Source organism: Salmo salar, chromosome 16 (assembly GCF_965601325.2).
Source record: "Salmo salar chromosome 16, fSalSal1, whole genome shotgun sequence".
Lineage (NCBI taxonomy): Eukaryota > Metazoa > Chordata > Actinopteri > Salmoniformes > Salmonidae > Salmo > Salmo salar.
Genome location: NC_138306.1, coordinates 31,706,347 through 31,724,425, shown reverse-complemented (window position 1 = coordinate 31,724,425; position 18,079 = coordinate 31,706,347). Strand labels below are relative to the sequence as shown.

Below are 18,079 nucleotides of genomic sequence, written 5' to 3'. Positions count from 1 at the left end.
AAACTGATATCTTTCCGACAAATAAGACCTAAACCAGGCCAGAACTTGTCCAGTATTACTGTATATATAGAGCCATAATTGCATGGAACTCTCTTCCATATCATATTGCTCAAATGAACAGAAAACCTGGTTAAAAAAAATAGATAAAGCAACACCTCACGACACAATGCCTCTCCCCTATTTGACCTAGATATTGTGTGTATGTATTGATATATAGACGTTGTGTGCCATTTTAAAATGTATGTAGTTCTATCCTTGAGCTGTTCTTGTCTGTTAATGTTCCGTATTATGTCATATTTCATGTCTTGAGGAAGAGTCGCTGCTGCTTTAGCAACAGCTATTGGGGATCCTAATAATATACCCCAAAATTGGTTGATCAGTGCCATAGTGCTTTGCTCGATTGCATTTGCCTGGGCTGCGTTCAGTATGACAGAACAGTGTTCAAGGTTTAAAGGCCATGTTTCACATTGGCACCTCCCCAACAGTAATGTGTAGCGCATATACATAGCTACAGTATGTTGTATGTATCCAGTGGTGATTTAAGCATGTAACATTTTTTCAAAAGAAAATGATGCATGCCAGCAAAGCCACAACACAACACAACCAACGCTGTACAATACATTCATTGCACTATAACGTGAAAAACGGTGCCCACAAACTGTCCCAACAGCAAAGCTTTCTTTTCAGCACTATGGAGTGAATCCTTACCACGGCTACACCTGACTATCAGCGGAGCCTTGTCTCCCAGCAAAACAGTTCATTCAGCCTCATTTACTGTCTTTTTAAAAAAACATAGCTGAGATGTCTGACTTGCATAAACAAATGTGGTGTCTACTGACAATTGAGATGTACAAACTATGGGATAAGGGAACGACAAGCGGATAAGAGGCAGTCCGTAATTTAGATTAAGTCATTTAAACGTAGTCAATATAACGGACGTAGTCAATATAACTATTAGTTCAGCACTTTTGAAATGTACAGCGACAGAATTCAGAACATGGCCCTTTCTTACAGTATTCTCCCTGTATGTCATGGCCGTCGTAATAGAGCATTCACGGGTACGTGAATGCTCATTTTTATTCATCCAAAACAAAACATTAAAAACGGACGACAAAACAGTCTTGTTGGCAACACACAGCAATACAAGAAACAATCTCCCACAAACCCCAAAACAAACATAGTCCTAATTATAGGACCTTCAATCAGAGGCAACCATAGACAGCTGCCTCCAACTGAAGGCCCCAACACCAATTAGCAAAACATAGAAATACAAACGACTAGACAGAACATAGAACAATAACCAAAACCCCCGGAATACATAAATCTAACACCCCTCTACATACACAACCACCCCGAACCATATAAAACAAATACCCCCTGCCACGTCCTGACCAAACTCAAATAACAAATAACCCTTTTACTGGTCAGGACGTGACACTGTACACCAAGTCAGAACCGTAGGATAAATAAAGGGGGCATATAAGCAGACAATGAAAGCTCTTACAATATTTGCTGATTACATTTCTCTAAAACAGGATATAGGCTACATGTGCACCATCAAGTCAGAACAGTAGGCTAAGTTATGACGGAGGAAAGGCACCAAATTATTAGGGTGAGGCACATGGGCTACTAACAGCTTACTATACAACATACACTTAGTATTACTTTTCTGGCTACAGTATACATATCTCCCTGGCATATTACATCATTTATACAGCAGCATACAAGACATTTTTGGACTCACCTTGTTGTGCTGTGCTCACATGAACAGGAAGGTGGCGCAGCAGTCCTTCATGTGGGCTCTAGAAAGAGGCCCGAAATCCCGACTTGGAATTCCGAGTTGGATGACCTTTCAAAATTATTTTCCATATTTTCCCAGTCAGAACTAGTTTTATCCAAGTTCCCAGTTGTCTTGAACTCACTGAAGTCTGAGATTTCCCAGTTCCGATTTTCCAGTTGGTTTGAACGCGATTGACAGCATGGCCAACGTATTCAAACTTTTCTGGCCCATGGTGTTACCCCCTCCTTTTTCATGATATTATCCAATTAGTAGTTACAGTGGCTTGCGAAGGTATTCACCCCCCTTGGCATTTTTCCTATTTTGTTGCCTTACAACCTGGAATTAAAATAGATTTTTTGGGGGGGTTTTTATCATTTGATTTACACAACATGCCTACCACTTTGTAGATATAGAATATTTTTTACTGTGAAACAAACAAGAAATAAGACAAAAAAACTGAAAACTTGAGTGTGCATAACTATTCACCCCCCCCAAAGTCAATACTTTGTAGAGCCACCTTTTGCAGCAATTACAGCTGCAAGTCTCTTGGGGTATGTCGCTGTAAGCTTGGCACATCTAGCCACTGGGATTTTTGCCCATTCCTTAAGGCAAAACTGCTCCAGCTCCTTCAAGTTGGATGGGTTCCGCTGGTGTACAGGAATCTTTAAGTCATACCACAGATTCTCAATTGGATTGAGGTCTGGGCTTTGACTGGGCCAGTCCAAGATATTTAAATGATTTAGGTGCTTCATAGCAAAGGGGGTGAATACATATGTACGCATCACTTTTCCGTTTTTTCTTTTTTAGAAGTTTTTGAAACAAGTTATTTTTTTCATTTTTCATTTCACTTCACCAATTTGGACTATTTGTGTATGTCCATTACATGAACTCCAAATAAAAATCCATTTAAATTACAGGTTGTAATGCAACAAAATAGGAAAAATGGCAAGGAGGATGAATACTTTTGCAAGGCAAAGTATGATCTTGTCTCATCACTGCAACTCCCCTACAGACTCGGCGAAGGTCGACAGCCAAGCCTCACTGCTTCTTGACACACTGTCAAACTGATGACCGAAGTTAGCTTGCAGGCACCCGGCTCGCCACAAGGAGTTGCTAGAGAACGATGAGACAAGGACATCCCAGCCGGCCAAGTCCTCCCCTAACCCGGACGATGCTGGGCCAATGGTGCACCAGCTCATGGTTCTCCCGGTCACAGCCAGCTGTGACACAGCCTTTGCACTCATTGTTGAATTTGAAATTTTCAACTTGTTGTGTAATGTTTATGTCCAATGGCCGATGAGCAACGATACGTTTTATCCATAATTTCTCTTCATATGACAAGAATTGAAAAGGATTGCCAGTAGATTGCCGACTTGATGCATGGTGATGACTGCCTTTCTAGCTTGATAGCTAAGATTTTGAAAGTATGATGTTGACATGCTCTATATAAAATATAACCCCACTACGGTAACATGCAAAAAAGAATTGACAAAAGAAAAAGGAGAACAGACGAGGTACTTGAGCTAGCTACCGAGCTAGCATACGAACTCAGTAGCACCACTGAGTGTATTTTACTATCTGTATTTTTTTCCCTCAATATATTCCATAATGTGTAACATGTGCGCAATGATGTGCCAAATCAGTGATTTGGCGCATTATTATTGGGTAGGCTAGAAAAGCTGCAATATTTGTAACCATATAGGTGATAATATCACTCTAGGAGCTGCTCCATCATCAGTGTTGTGGAATAATTCTAATGTTAGGGTAAGATTTGAATGGAGAAAGCAGGTCTGAGATTAGAGATTCTATCAGTAGGCCTATCAGTAGGCCTATCAACACATGCTGCAATGATGCATGATTGAAAGTTCTCCCTACATGGTGTTTTGGGAAACACATGTAAGTTGTTTGGCTGTTATATATCACAATAGGAACGATATATTGTTAAAATACTTATAAGTTTAAGTTCCATTGCTATCAGGAAACCGGGCCCAGATCGTTATCATACTGATTGTGGTCCTGCAATGTAAAACTCTACTTCTGCATTTGTAGAGCGCTATCAGATCTGTATCAGGACCATGTTCATTAAGAAAACGTTTCAGAAAGTTGCATTCAGAAATGAGCCGACGTGATTATTGTCTGCTAAATGACTTAAATGTAATGTAAATGTAATTATTGTACATGTCAAAGAGGCATGTTTGTTCTACATATATTTCTATCTGAACTTAACAAAACGTTACGCAACTTTCATTATGTGACAGTGCAGGGGCCTTTTCTCAATTAGATTTGCTCAACTCGTGTGTTCTCTGTCCTCTATCGCCTCCTTTTGAAAAAGGTCAAAGGTAATCGTTGAGAGGCAGTGAGGAGAGAGGAGAGGAAGAAAATGGAAGAACATGGAAGAAAATGCGCTTGTATGAAATGAGAAGCTCCTCCACTTGTGTGTCATCAAGCCAATTACGTTAACAGGGGTGTATCCCAAAATAAATGTTTAAAGTGATAAAAATGAATAAGTTAGTTGTGAAAGACAATTTATATTGTAGATAAAAGGATAAGTCCCATATAGTTTTTCATGTGTGCATACTTTTCTCCTCCAAAAATACAACATCTGATTCAAAGGGGGTGTGTAAAATATCAAACTATTTTGAGGTAGGATACACTTGTGCTTCCCCACTAAAAGGAGGCTATTGAGGAGGGGAGGACCATCTTCTGTTTGCCTACTAAAGAATTGACACACTCCTCGACCAATTGACCACTTATCGTTTCTGAGTCACGGAGGAGAGAGGACGGAGGAGAGAGGACAGACTTGGGTAGGATCCTTAATTTTTGTCAGTGTTTCTCTTAGGACCCTAATTAGGGAGGGACAGGTCAACAAGTATAAATCTGGGACACTCTTTTCAAGCCATTTAACCCGATGGGCGATGCTACAGTGCCTTACAAAAGTATTCATCCCCCTTGGCGTTTTTCATATTTTGTTGCATTACAACCTGTAATTTAAATTGATTTTTATTTGGATTTCATGTAATGGGCATACACAAAATAGTCTAAATTGGTGAAGTGAAATGAAAAATGAAAAAAATTACTTGTTTCAAAAACTTCAACAAAAAAAACCCGGAAAAGTGGTGCGTACATATGTATTCACCCCCTTTGCTATGAAGCCCCTAAATAAGATCTGGTGCAACCAATTACCTTCAGAAGTCACATAATTAGTTAGATTGCACACAGGTGGACTTTATTTAAGTGTCACATGATCTGTCACATGATCTCAGTATATATGCACCTGTTCTGAAAGGCCCCAGAGTCTGCAACACCACTAAGCAAGGGGCACCACCAAGCAAGCCACAACATGAAGACCAAGGAGCTCTCCAAACAGGTCAAGGACAAAGTTGTGGAGAAGTACAGATCATGGTTGGGTTATAAAAACATATCTGAAACTTTGAACATCCCACGGAGCACCATTAAATCCATGATTGGAGTATCTGTCCATAGGATCACTTTAAGCTGTACACTCCACAGAGCTGGGCTTTACAGAAGAGTAGCCAGAAAAAAAGCCATTGCTTGAAGAAAAAAATAAGCAAACACGTTTGGTGTTCGCCAAAAGGCATGTGGGAGACTCCCCAAACATATGGAAGAAGGTACTCTGGTCAGATGAGACTACAATTGAGCTTTTTGGCCATCATGGAAAATGCTATGTCTGGCACAAACCCAACACCTCTCATCACCTTGAGAACTCTATCCCCACAGTGAAGCATGGTGGTGGCAGCATCATGCTGTGGGGATGTTTTTCATCGGCAGAGACTGGAAAACTGGTCAGAATTGAAGGACTGATGGATGGCGCTAAATACAGGCGCTAATGTTTCAGTCTTCCAGAGATCTGAGACTGGGACGGAGGTTCACCTTCCAGCAGGACAATGACACTAAGCATACTGCTAAAGCAACACTCAAGTGGTTTAAGGGGAAACATTTTACATGTCTTGGAATGGCCTAGTCAAAGCCCAGACCTCAATCCAATTGAGATTCTGTGGTATGACTTAAAGATTGCTGTAATTCAGCGTAACCCATCCAACTTGTAGGAGCTGGAGCAGTTTTGCCTTGAAGAATGGGCAAAAATCCCAGTGGCTATATGTGCCAAGCTTATAGAGACATACCCCAAGAGACTTGCAGCTGTAATTGCTGCAAAATGTGACTCTACAAAGTATTAACTTTGGGGGGGTGAATAGTTATGCACACTCAAGTTTCTTTTTTTTGTCTTATTTCTTGTTTGTTTCACGGTAAAAAGTATTTAGCATCTTCAAGGTGGTAGGCATGTTGTGTAAATCAAATGACACAACCCCCCCCCCCAAAAAAAATCAATTTTAATTCCAGGTTGTAAGGCAACAAAATAGGAAACATCCCAATGGGGTGAATACTTTCGCAAGCCACTGTATATGTCACAGTGGATGTAGATTTCAGCGTGCATACAGATGCACACATTGTGGAATCTAGTCAACACTACATGACTCAAAATCCTAACATCGCTGCGCACCTCACATTAAATGACAGTCTTTCCTTTTGTTATTTTGTCTTGTAATGGATGTTACTGTTTCATCAGGGAGCTACAAAGATGACATCAACAAATGTCATCATGTTATGTTTGCTATTTCAAATGATTTTGTATTCGAATTTTACATTGTTTAAGGTTGAGAGATATCATTCACGCAAAGTAAGGGACTGTACAATGAGACTGTGTGTGTAAGTATGGCTCCAGGATAATATGGTAAAGTTTTCCTCATGTATAGGCCCTGAACAAATAAATAAGACCAAGGACATCCAAAATCCATCATATTAATAGTTTTTAATGAAGCCAGCAACGCTGATATCAAATGAATTTCCTAGAAGAGGAAAAAGTTGTCACATTGAGCCCGTCCTCCCAAATGAAGGTCCCACCAACCTCCTGTGAACTATTTCGGGAGATTCTCCCATTCTTCTCTGCAGATCCTCTTAAGGTCTGTTAGGTTGGATGGGGAACATCGCTGCAGAGCTATTTTCAGGTCTCTCCAGAGATGTTCAATCGGGTTCAAGTCCGGGCTCTGGCTGGGCCACTCAAGGACAATCAGAGACTTGTCCCGAAGCCACTCCTATGTTGTCTTGGCTGTGTGCTTAGGGTCGTTGTCCTGTTGGAAGGTGAACCTTCACCCCAATCTGAGGTCCTGAGCGTTCTGGACCAGGTTTTCATCAAGGATCTCTCTGTACTTTGCTCCATTCATTTTCCCTTGATCCTGACTAGTCTCCCAGTCCCTGCCGCTGAAAAACATCCCCACAGCATGATGATGCCACAACCATGCTTCAACGTAGGGATGGTGCCAGGTTTCCTCTAGATGTGACATTTGGCTTTTAGGCCAAAAAGTTAAATATTGGTTTCATCATGCCAGAGAATTTAGTTCCTCATGGTCTGAGAGTCTTTTAGGTGCCTTTTGGCAAACTCAAAGCAGGCTGCCATGCGCCTTTTACTGAGGAGTGGCTTCTGTCTTGCCATTCTACCATAAAGGCCTGAATGGTGTAGTGCTGCAGAGATGGTTCTCCCATCTCCACTGAGGAACTCTGGAGCTCTGTCAGAGTGACCATTGGGTTCTTGGTCACCACCCTGACCAAGGCCCTTCTCCCCCAATTACTCAGTTTGGCCAGGCGGGCCGGTTCTAGGAAGAGTCTTGGTGGTTCCAAACTAGAGGCCCCTGTGTTCTTGGGGACCTTCAATGTTGCAGAACATTTTTGCTACCCTTCCCCAGATCTGTGCCTCAACACAATCCTGTCTCGGAGCTCTGCAGACAATTCCTTCGATCCCATGGCTTGGTTTTTGCTCTGACATGCACTGTCAACTGTGACCTTATCTAGACAGGTGTGTGCCTTTTCAAAATAATGAACAATCAATTGAATTTACCACAGGTGGACTCCAATCAAGTTGTAGAAACATCTCAAGGATGATCAATGGAAACAGGATGCACCTGAGCATGAGTAGGATGCACCTCAACTTCGAGTCTCATAGCAAAGGGTCTGAATACTTATGTAAATAAGGTATTTCTGTTTAACAAACAAACCAAAAATTGCAAAGAAAATGTTCAACCTGTTTTCGCTTTGTCATTATGGGGTATTTTGTGTAGATTGGTGAGGGAAAAAATATTTTATACATTTTAGAATATGGCTGTAACGTAACAAAATGTGGAGAAAGTAAAGGGGTCTGAATACTTTCCGAATGCACTGTATATCATTTGTATTTATTATTTGTTATTTGCAAACTTTGCCATGAAATGAGCAGCAGCAGTACAGAACCATGGCTAGGTCAGAACATTAGACTGCAATTCCTCACTTGCTAGATGCGCAATTGAAGGGTCACGTGCACAATTAAAGGGGAATTACACAAAAAATTTAAATGTGTTAGTTTTCTTCCAGACTTAAAATAATTTTTTCTTCTGATGTGATTTAAGCATTGGCATGGACTCAGAACTTCCAATTTTGTTGTTTCTCTATGAACAATTGTAATTTTGAGAGTGAAAAACAGAATTCGGGAAAATATTAAATATCATTTTGGGTGCTGCGCAGGGGGAACAAATCGCAGATTTTATATTTAATACTCACCCCCCCAGTGTTTTTTATGAACCATTATCTTAGAAAACCAAAAGTAAAAGATGCAAAAACTAAACTTAAGAAAGGGAAGCATAGAAATAGCGCACATAAAACCAATCTACTGCTTCTTAGACTTCAATGAGAATGACAGCTCTATAACACACATTTCTATGTGAATAGTTAAATATTGCAGCTTTAATCTGATTTTGTTAATCGAAAAGCAAATAGAGCCGCGACGCTTGGTTGGAACATTAACACAGATCGCTTGCGGTACAGTTTTGGAAGCATAAGGACCTTATCTTTCATATCGGCAAGAAATAATAATAATAAAAAAATGTGACATTTATACCTTTAGAGGGTTAAGGTTTCCCAAATGGCCATTATTCCATGTTACAGCGGTTGCTTACGGAAAACAGAACAGATGGAAGACAGAGTGGACTACCTGTTCTACTTAGCTATCTGCGTCACCTTAACACCTGTGTGTAAACGGAAGACGGATGCCACAAAATTGTTGTCACTGAAAAATTGTCGACTGCAACTATGTTAACACTGGTTTAAAAAATGTACATTAAGTGTGTATTTTGAATTTCTGAAATGATTTTGATGTGATATTAAAGTAGAGGGATTTATGTTTCTAGAACTGTACCACTGCAATTGAGAATTGATTCACATTTAGACTTACACAGTAATTATGACAACTTCCGGAGGACGTCCTCCAACCTATCAGAGCTCTTGCAGCGTGAACTGGCATGTTGTCCACCCAATCAAAAGATTAGAGAATGAATCTAGTACTGAAAGCATAAGCTACAGCTGGCTAGCACTGCAGTGCATAAAATGTAGTTGACTCAAAGAGTGAAAAAGACAATAGTTGAACAGTTTAGAACAAATGTATTTATTTAAAAATTAAGGAGACGCGAGAGAGAGAGAGAGAGAGAGCAAGAGAGAGAGCTAGCTATATTTCATTCTATTTTTTTCACTTTGACTTTCACTGAATGCAGCTAGCTAGTTTAGCCTACTCAAACACCCAGCTCAAGCAGAAAGGGATGCTTTGTTAGTTATCTGGCTATGGCTATCCAACACTGGAACTCTTCCAAGTCAAGGTAAGCTTTTGGTTTTATAAATTAATTGCCACCGGGGCCCACCAGTGTAACTGCTAAACTGCTTGCTGACTGTACACTGTACCGTGATTGTAGCGGGTTTACTAATGTGTTAGTTCTAATAGGTATGTTGACTGTGACGTTAGCTAATATGGTGACAATGATGTGTATAGCGGTTAGCGGTTATGATATGAAAGTTTGGCTTAGAAAGGTTTTTTCGCCAAGTCACAGACAGCTGATGTGTTGTTCACTGAAGTCCACAAGCAAAGGGAAAAGGTGACAGGAGGAGAGTGCGTAGATGTGAGAAGGAATTATACAGCAAGCAAAATGATCATACTGTTTGTATGAGGCTGCTATGAAAGTGAACTGTGTTTGCGTGTGATCAGTGGTGTATTCATGCCGCCGATTCTGTTGAAAAACGTTTCTTAAACGTAAGCAAACGGAACAAAATGGGGATAAACATACCTGAATTTGTCCAATAGAAATTCCTGTTTGCAACTGGTGGACTAATGACTACACTCTAGATCAGTTAGATGCAGGCAAGAGTGTGCAAGTTGGTATTGAATGTGTCACTGTCTGTCACCTTGATTACTCAAATTTTTCTCTTGACCTGTGCACCTACGTTGTAAACTTTCATTCATAGGCTAGGTTGTAGCAACCTCATGATTTGTATAGGGAAAATCCGGGTATCACGGAGCCTAAACCTATCAATGTTACAATGAGCTGGGTGAATGGAATATGAATGACTGACATCCAATATGGCTTAATAGAAATATGGCCATGCTCATAAACAAAATAATCGTCCTCCCCATCTTAAATGTTACCGACCGCCGCTGCTGCATACGGGTCTGAATACCAACTACTGAGAAGTGCTTAAATCAAATTGGCCTAAATTACTTTAAATATGCACTCAGAATACTAAAGGTACATAATGTAGTTAGGCATAGTGTTTAAGTTACTGTTGGCAAGTATGGATTCAGTGACAATTATCCATTAACATGCTCCAGATTTTTTGGGGGATTAGGATTTCAGAACTGTAATTTATTTTCTCTCCCAATCATAACTTCCTAAAATGTATTTTCTACTGCATGAGTGCTGTGAAGAACAAACAGCCACTCATTAGCATATATGACCCACTGGTGGTAAACACTTATTTCCACTTGAGTGCTAGGGCAGAATGAAATCAAACAAGTGGTGGTCAAGGTAGGTAGGCCATTCCGCCACTCTTTATGAGAAACTGTTTACAAGGATTTAACAAATGCAAGTGGACAGGCAGGTCAATCACTGGAGACCGGGGATAATTATGCAGGGATGACTCATCATATCTGCAGTCTGGGTGGCCAGATATCCTCTGCTTGTTTTTTGTAATATTTCTCAGTGGAAGGCTTTATCTCATTGATACAGTTTTATTTTCTGATACAAAAAGGTTCTCCTGACACGCAAACAAGTTACCAACATAAAAGTTACCAACATAAAATAAAGTATTTATGTTGTCAGTCATTACAACCAGAACTACTATTTAACCATTAATTAACTAATATGACCTTGGAATATTTTCCTTCAAAAACTACTTCTACCTATTTGTGAGGATTATTGCAGCCTCAAAAATCCTCCAAATCGAAGTGTTTGGGCCACACTACAAAGCTTTGATACACCTTTTCACTGGTTCTAGTTAGGATCAAAAGAACAAAGCGAGAGTAGTCTAGATTTATAACTGATTGACCATTTGGTCTATTGGCTTGCAATAATACTTGCAATACAACAGGGTTTCAGACAGAACAGACTCTGAAAAAGCTTTGACAGAGCAACACAGTCATATACCCAACACAGTTTCAAATACCCTAGCATCAAGGTGAATTGTCCTCAGTAGTGCATCAATACTATCTTTGTAGCAACAGAGGGCGCCAGTTATAGAAATTGTGCATGATATAGCTCCTTGATTGCATGGCATAGAAGTGATCTAGACATATGGCAAAACAATGCTGAAATGAATGGTTTGCAAATGTTTATAGGAGCAGTAGTTGATAGTAACATCAGTAGTGGTGGTATAATAGGGGCACAAGAGTGCCAGTAAAATTGCTTCTATTCTGTGTCTCATTTGCTGTGTTATTCTTTTGCCTTGGGTTCAGAGGCATCTTTAAATATACTGCTCAACAAAAATAAAGGGAACACTTAAACAACACAATGTAACTCCAAGTCAATCACACTTCTGTGAAATCAAACTGTCCACTTAGGAAGCAACACTGATTGACAATAAATTTCACATGCTGTTGTGCAAATGGAATAGACAACAGTTGGAAATTATAGGCAATAAGCAAGACACCCCCAATAAAGGAGTGGTTCTGCAGGTGGAGACCACAGACCACTTCTCAGTTCCTATGCTTCCTGGCTGATGTTTTGGTCACTTTTGAATGCTGGCGGTGCTTTCACTCTAGTGGTAGCATGAGACGGAGTCTACAACCCACACAAGTGGCTCAGGTAGTGCAGCTCATCCAGGATGGCACATCAATGCAAGCTGTGGCAAGAAGGTTTGCTGTGTCTGTCAGCATAGTGTCCAGAGCATGGAGGCGCTACCAGGAGACAGGCCAGTACATCAGGAGACGTGGAGGAGGCCGTAGGAGGGCAACAACCCAGCAGCAGGACCGCTACCTCCGCCTTTGTGCAAGGAGGAGCAGGAGAAGCACTGCCAGAGCCCTGCAAAATGACCTCCAGCAGGCCACAAATGTGCATATGTCTGCTCAAACGGTCAGAAACAGACTCCATGAGGGTGGTATGAGGGCCTGACGTCCACAGGTGGGGGTTGTGCTTACAGCCCAACACCGTGCAGGACGTTTGGCATTTGCCAGAGAACACCAAGATTGGCAAATTCGCCACTTGCGTCCTGTGCTCTTCACAGATGAAAGCAGGTTCACACTGAGCACGTGACAGACGTGACAGAGTCTGGAGACGCCGTGGAGAACGTTCTGCTGCCTGCAACATCCTCCAGCATGACCGGTTTGGCGGTGGGTCAGTCATGGTGCTCGCCAGAGGTAGCCTGATTGCCATTAGGTACCGAGATGAGATCCTCAGACCCCTTGTGAGACCATATTGCTGGTGTGGTTGTCCCTGGGTTCCTCCCAATGCAAGACAATGCTAGACCTCATGTGGCTGGAGTGTGTCAGCAGTTCCTGCAAGAGGAAGGCATTGATGCTATGGACTGGCCTGCCCGTTCCCCAGACCTGAATCCAATTGAGCACATCTGGGACATCATGTCTCGCTCCATCCACCAACGCCACGTTGCACCACAGACTGTCCAGGAGTTGGCGGATGCTTTAGTCCAGATCTGGGAGGAGATCCCTCAGGAGACCATCCGCCACCTCATCAGGAGCATGCCCAGGCGTTGTAGGGAGGTCATACAGGCACGTGGAGGCCACACACACTACTGAGCCTAATTTTGACTTGTTTTAAGGACATTACATCAAAGTTGGATCAGCCTGTAGTGTGGTTTTCCACTTTGATTTTGAGTGTGACTCCAAATCCAGACCTCCATGGGTTGATAAATTGGATTTCCATTGACTATTTTTGTGTGATTTTGTTGTCAGCACATTCAACTATGTAAAGAAAAAAGTATTTAATAAGATTATTTCTTTCATTCAGATCTAGGATGTGTTGTTTAAGTGTTCCCTTTATTTTTATGAGCAGTGTATATATACAGTTGAAGTCGGAAGTTTACATACACCTTAGCCAAATACATTAAATCTCTGTTTTTCACAATTCCTGACATTTAATCCTAGTATAAAATTCCCTGTCTTAGGTCAGTTAGGATCACCACTTTATTTTAAGAATGTGAAATGTCAGAATAATAGTAGAGAGAATGATTTATTTCAGCTTTTATTTCTTTCATCACATTCCCAGTGGGTCAGAAGTTTACATACACTCAATTAGTATTTGGTAGCATTGCCTTTAAATTGTTTAACTTGGGTCAAACGTTTCGGGTAGCCTTCAATTAGCCGATCAGAAGCTTCTAAATCTATGACATCATTTTCTGGAATTTTCTAAGCTGTTTAAAGGCATTGTCAATTAAGTGTATGTAAACTTCTGACCCACTGAATTATAAGTGAAATAATCTGTCTGTTGTCACGACTCCCGCCGAAGTCGGCCCCTCTCCTTGTTTGGGTGGCGTTCAGCGGTCGACGTCACCGGTTTACTAGTTACCACCGATCGATGTTTCACTGTTCGTTTGGTTTTGTCTTTATTGTGTACACCTGTTTTTGATTTCCCTAATTATGTTCATTATTTAACCCTCTGCCTTTCCTGTTTGTCTTGTCCGTGATTGTTTCCTGTTTTGTGGTTGTTGGTGGTTTTTAAACCATGTTATTTTCTGTGAGAAGTTTATTGATAAATTTGAGTAAACACGTTTTGTTTACACTTATTCCTGTGTCCTGCGCCTGACTCCTCTACTTGTCAATAGAAACCATTACATCTGTAAACAATTGTTGGAAAAATTACTTGTCATGCACAAAGTAGATGTCCTAACCGACTGGCCAAAACTGTAGTTTGTTAACAAGACATTTGTGGAGTGGTTGAACTTCCGACTTCAACTGTATATGTCTGTCACAATACATTTGAACAGACAGTATGTATTTTATGTTTATACAATTTTTAAATTCATATTTCCTAAACAATTACTGAATTACACCTGAGCAGTGGCATCATGCACCAACAATTTTTGAGAAGGCACTGATGGTCACTGTGTATATATATACTGCTTAGGTGTAATTAAGTAATTGTTTATGAGATATGAATTTATAAACATTAAATACATGCTGTCTGTTCGAATGTATTCTGACAGACACACATTCTAATGAGAATGCCTTCATAAAAATAAATGAGTAGCAACACTAATTGATTACATATCAAAACATTATTGGAGGTTTGGGGCCACCCAGATAGCAAAATGTGATGAATTGCAGGAAATTAGCTTTAAAACTGCAACATTCTCTCTCAGCATCATGGCAAAAAATGTAGAATTGCAGGAAATTTGCTTTAAAACGGCAACGTTTTCTCATAGCTTCATGACAAAATGTTTAGAATAACATGATAAAACGGCACCTTTTTCAACAACCTGGAGGTTGTTAGTCCGGCCCTGATTCTCCACATTATTTATGTATTATTGCTGGACAAATATGCTATAAAAAATATTTATTAATATTTCGTAAGTAACAAAATATGCTGCAAAATTAAATACGTTATGAAACAAATGCAAACAATTGAAACTTTGTGAAACAAAAAGCATGCACCTGCAACAAAGATGGCTCAGAAGTGCAAGTGCCTTTTGAATTTTGAAACAACAAGCATGTCATGACGTATCTATAAGCTAACACCACAAATTAAAAATAAGAATTTGTGACCTGGCTGACTGCGCCGGCTGTGGTGTATCCTATTCAAATTATAATGTTACTTTTGCAGAATTAACATTGATTATTTCAGCCCTGCCCATTGCGCGCTATCTATACAAAACAAGCTAGAGAGAGAACACAGATGAATGAACGCTAATATTGAGTCCAATCCGTGTATTTGAATGAAACTCCAGGGCGGATTTTACTACTCGCTTTGGGCTATCGTGTGTCAGGCAAAGTACTGTAGGTGCACATCAAAAATGTGGAACTGGGTAAGATTATCAATTTGAAAATGTTCAATATAGGCTATACAACACATACGGCAGTCTATTATAAGACTAGAATCAATAATCATATACATTTAATTCCAAACATAAAGGTAGGCTATATAAACCTACATTTCCATCCATGTACAACCAACATATCCCGAAAGAATCAAACAGGCACTGCGGAAAACAGACTAGCATTGGCTAGGCTATTTATATGTTCTGTGTAAATTTATAGGCCTACCAATAATCTAATATAACAAATTGTTTTGCATTGTAAGCACAATGCATCCAATAATAAAATGTTGTAGCCTACTGTGATTGTAATTATTTGCTTGCTAAATGTTTATCCCGGACACAGGATATTTTGAATTCAGAGGGAGCTGGATTCTAAAGTGTTTTTACATTTCAAATAACGTTCAGGCAACTGTTAAATAATTCACTACTCCCAGGGAATAACAAATAAATGAGCTCTTCTTCCAGATATCGCACTTATTAGGCTACTACACAAAATAATATATGGAAAGTAGATATAGCCTGTAGGCAGAATAATGTATATTTACTTTGCTTTTATTACCCTATAGACGAATATGGAACGTTATAACCTAATGACCATCAATCAAACCAAATAGCTTAATTTAAGGCAACACCGTTGGCTACATGGCATAACGGTTATAAAAGGTTTAGCTGTATGTAGATTATAAACTCTTAATTATTAGTTAAGATATTATAAATGTAAATGTAATAAACAGCTATAACACATTGTTTGAAACTGTGTGTTTGTTATGGTGCTTGCCCATGACTGCACGGGAAATAATAAACGTAGCCTAATAATGAATAACAGTAGCCTGGTCATATATAAAGATACTTAGAAATAACAATCTCACAAATGTTTATTACAGATTTACAAATGTAGCCTATACAACGGGAGCTATAATTAACCGTTTACAAACGATGTATAACCTTTTGTTACACTTTTTTTTGCAGGGCTGCGTCTTTTTTAATAGGCTAAATTACATTTAAAATTACCTTAACATTGGTTATCCATGTCATTGGCTGCCTGCTCCATTCCAGCTTTTCTCCGTGACTTGCCGTATGCTTAGTGCTATGTGTTTCTGTGTGAGCGGAGCTTACTCTTGTTTACAGCAGTGATTCTACGGACTGGAGACCGACAACTAGGGCAAGTGATAGGATTGCTGCTTACTGGAGCTATACGGGAAAACAAAAAAATACATTTCATCACCCATAAATGGCTCACAGGACATAACGGAATCTTGAGTTTGGTGCAAGTATACCATACTACACCCCAACCGAAGCTCTTAAACTTGATAGTCTACTGTTGCGTGGCATAAGTCTTTTTTCAGCCGCAAAGGAGACGATTGACTGCGTTAACGGCGAAAACAGACACTGCAGGGGGCGGGAGAAAAGGGGGGTGAGATTGGTGAAACAATTTCTGTTGTGGAGGATATTTTGGATTGCGCCCTGTTGGAAAGGCTCATTGAACGGAGTTACGTTCTCATTCATTTCCCATCTCAGCCACCACCCTGTGGAACTGGCCGTAGATTCTCCTTCTAATTTTCATCACTCAGACTGAAATGAATGATAGAAGATTGGAATTCCATTTGGTCTACTACAAGTGAACGTTGTTCGATTGCGAGTCATAAAAACTCCTGTGCACAATTACTGGGGTTTCAAGAAATGGAGACTGAGGATGCGGATTACCATCATCTGTCGAGTGAAATCAGTGGCACGAATGTCTTGCCAGCAATCCTTAAATCATTGTGTCGTTGGCAAGAATAACGAATTGTTTTAATTTATTTAATCTTACATTTTTTTTAAATATATAGGCATATGCTATATATAATTCCACCAAAACACAAAACTTGGAAATATAGTAGACTATACTCTGAACACGAATTTGTATCGACCTGTCAAACAGTGTAGCCTATTTGCTGGACCACGTTTTTTTTCCTTTTTACTTTTTGTGAACTCGGTGGCATCATCTCCCTTTTCCACTATTTTGGAATTAAGTGATTTGCTTTTTAGAGAGGTGAATAACTAATTGATCAGGAATGAGATCTGGGACAGAGAGGAATAATTTGACCTTGTTTTGGGGTCTGACGCTATCTGTCTCCACTATCTGCCTATGGACCGCAAATGGAGAAAGTAAGTGCCATTGTGATGTCCTACTCAAAATAATACGGTATACCTTGTCAGGTTTCTTCGGGTTTATCCTCATTCATGCGGGCCGTTACAATGCAACAATGTTTTGCCGCCAATGGTTTAACATTGTAGCTATTTTATGTTATTATTATTTAGTTACAGCTGTATTGTTGGTCTGACTACAGTATCAGTATCTTGTTTTGGTCCACATGACTACTGTAAAGAGATACATAGGCCTACATGCTAGGCTACATGTTATTGTAGGCTTCATCGCCAGGCTCACGTCAGTTCAGAGATTAATTAATTTGGGACTAGGCTGAATAGCAAAAGCAAATTGATGATTTTTTAAATAATGCCGTATCTAGCTTGTCTTAGCTATGGAAATATCTTAAAATATGGTCACATTGCATAATGTAAACATATATCATATTAGGCTTTGGGATTGTTGATTTTTCCACAGTAGCCCACAAACATATTATCCTATATGTTTTTGATTTTGTTTCAATCTTATAGGCTCATATATTTTAGCAATGAATTAGACCTACACCCGTAAAAATGTGAGCCTTTATAATGATGCTTTCCCGCAAACGAACGAGGATGAATCCATGGATGAAGGATAGCCTACTACTTCGACCATGTGGCCATTTTGCATTCGTAGCGGTGGTGGTAGCGCGCGGTTTCCGAGTCCCACCAATGTCATTATGTGTATGCACATGCACGCGCATAGTATAGGTAAATACTGTCCTATTGGTTTAGCTTAGCTTTTGGCCTTTTATTTTAGCGACAAAAAATGCATTTAGG

The 18,079-nt window shown here is 39.9% G+C and overlaps 1 protein-coding gene across 1 annotated transcript in view; it reads left to right on the top strand.

Annotated features, from left to right (window-relative positions):
- Window positions 1-16,237: 16,237 nt before the first annotated feature.
- The window catches only part of LOC106573762 (insulin-like growth factor 1 receptor), a 172,738-nt gene continuing 170,896 nt past the window's right edge, over window positions 16,238-18,079 (top strand). The window contains exon 1 of the mRNA XM_014149105.3: window positions 16,238-17,281. Within this exon, the coding sequence (XP_014004580.1) occupies window positions 17,188-17,281 (94 nt within the window). The 5' untranslated portion in view covers window positions 16,238-17,187. The remainder of the gene's footprint in view (window positions 17,282-18,079) is intronic.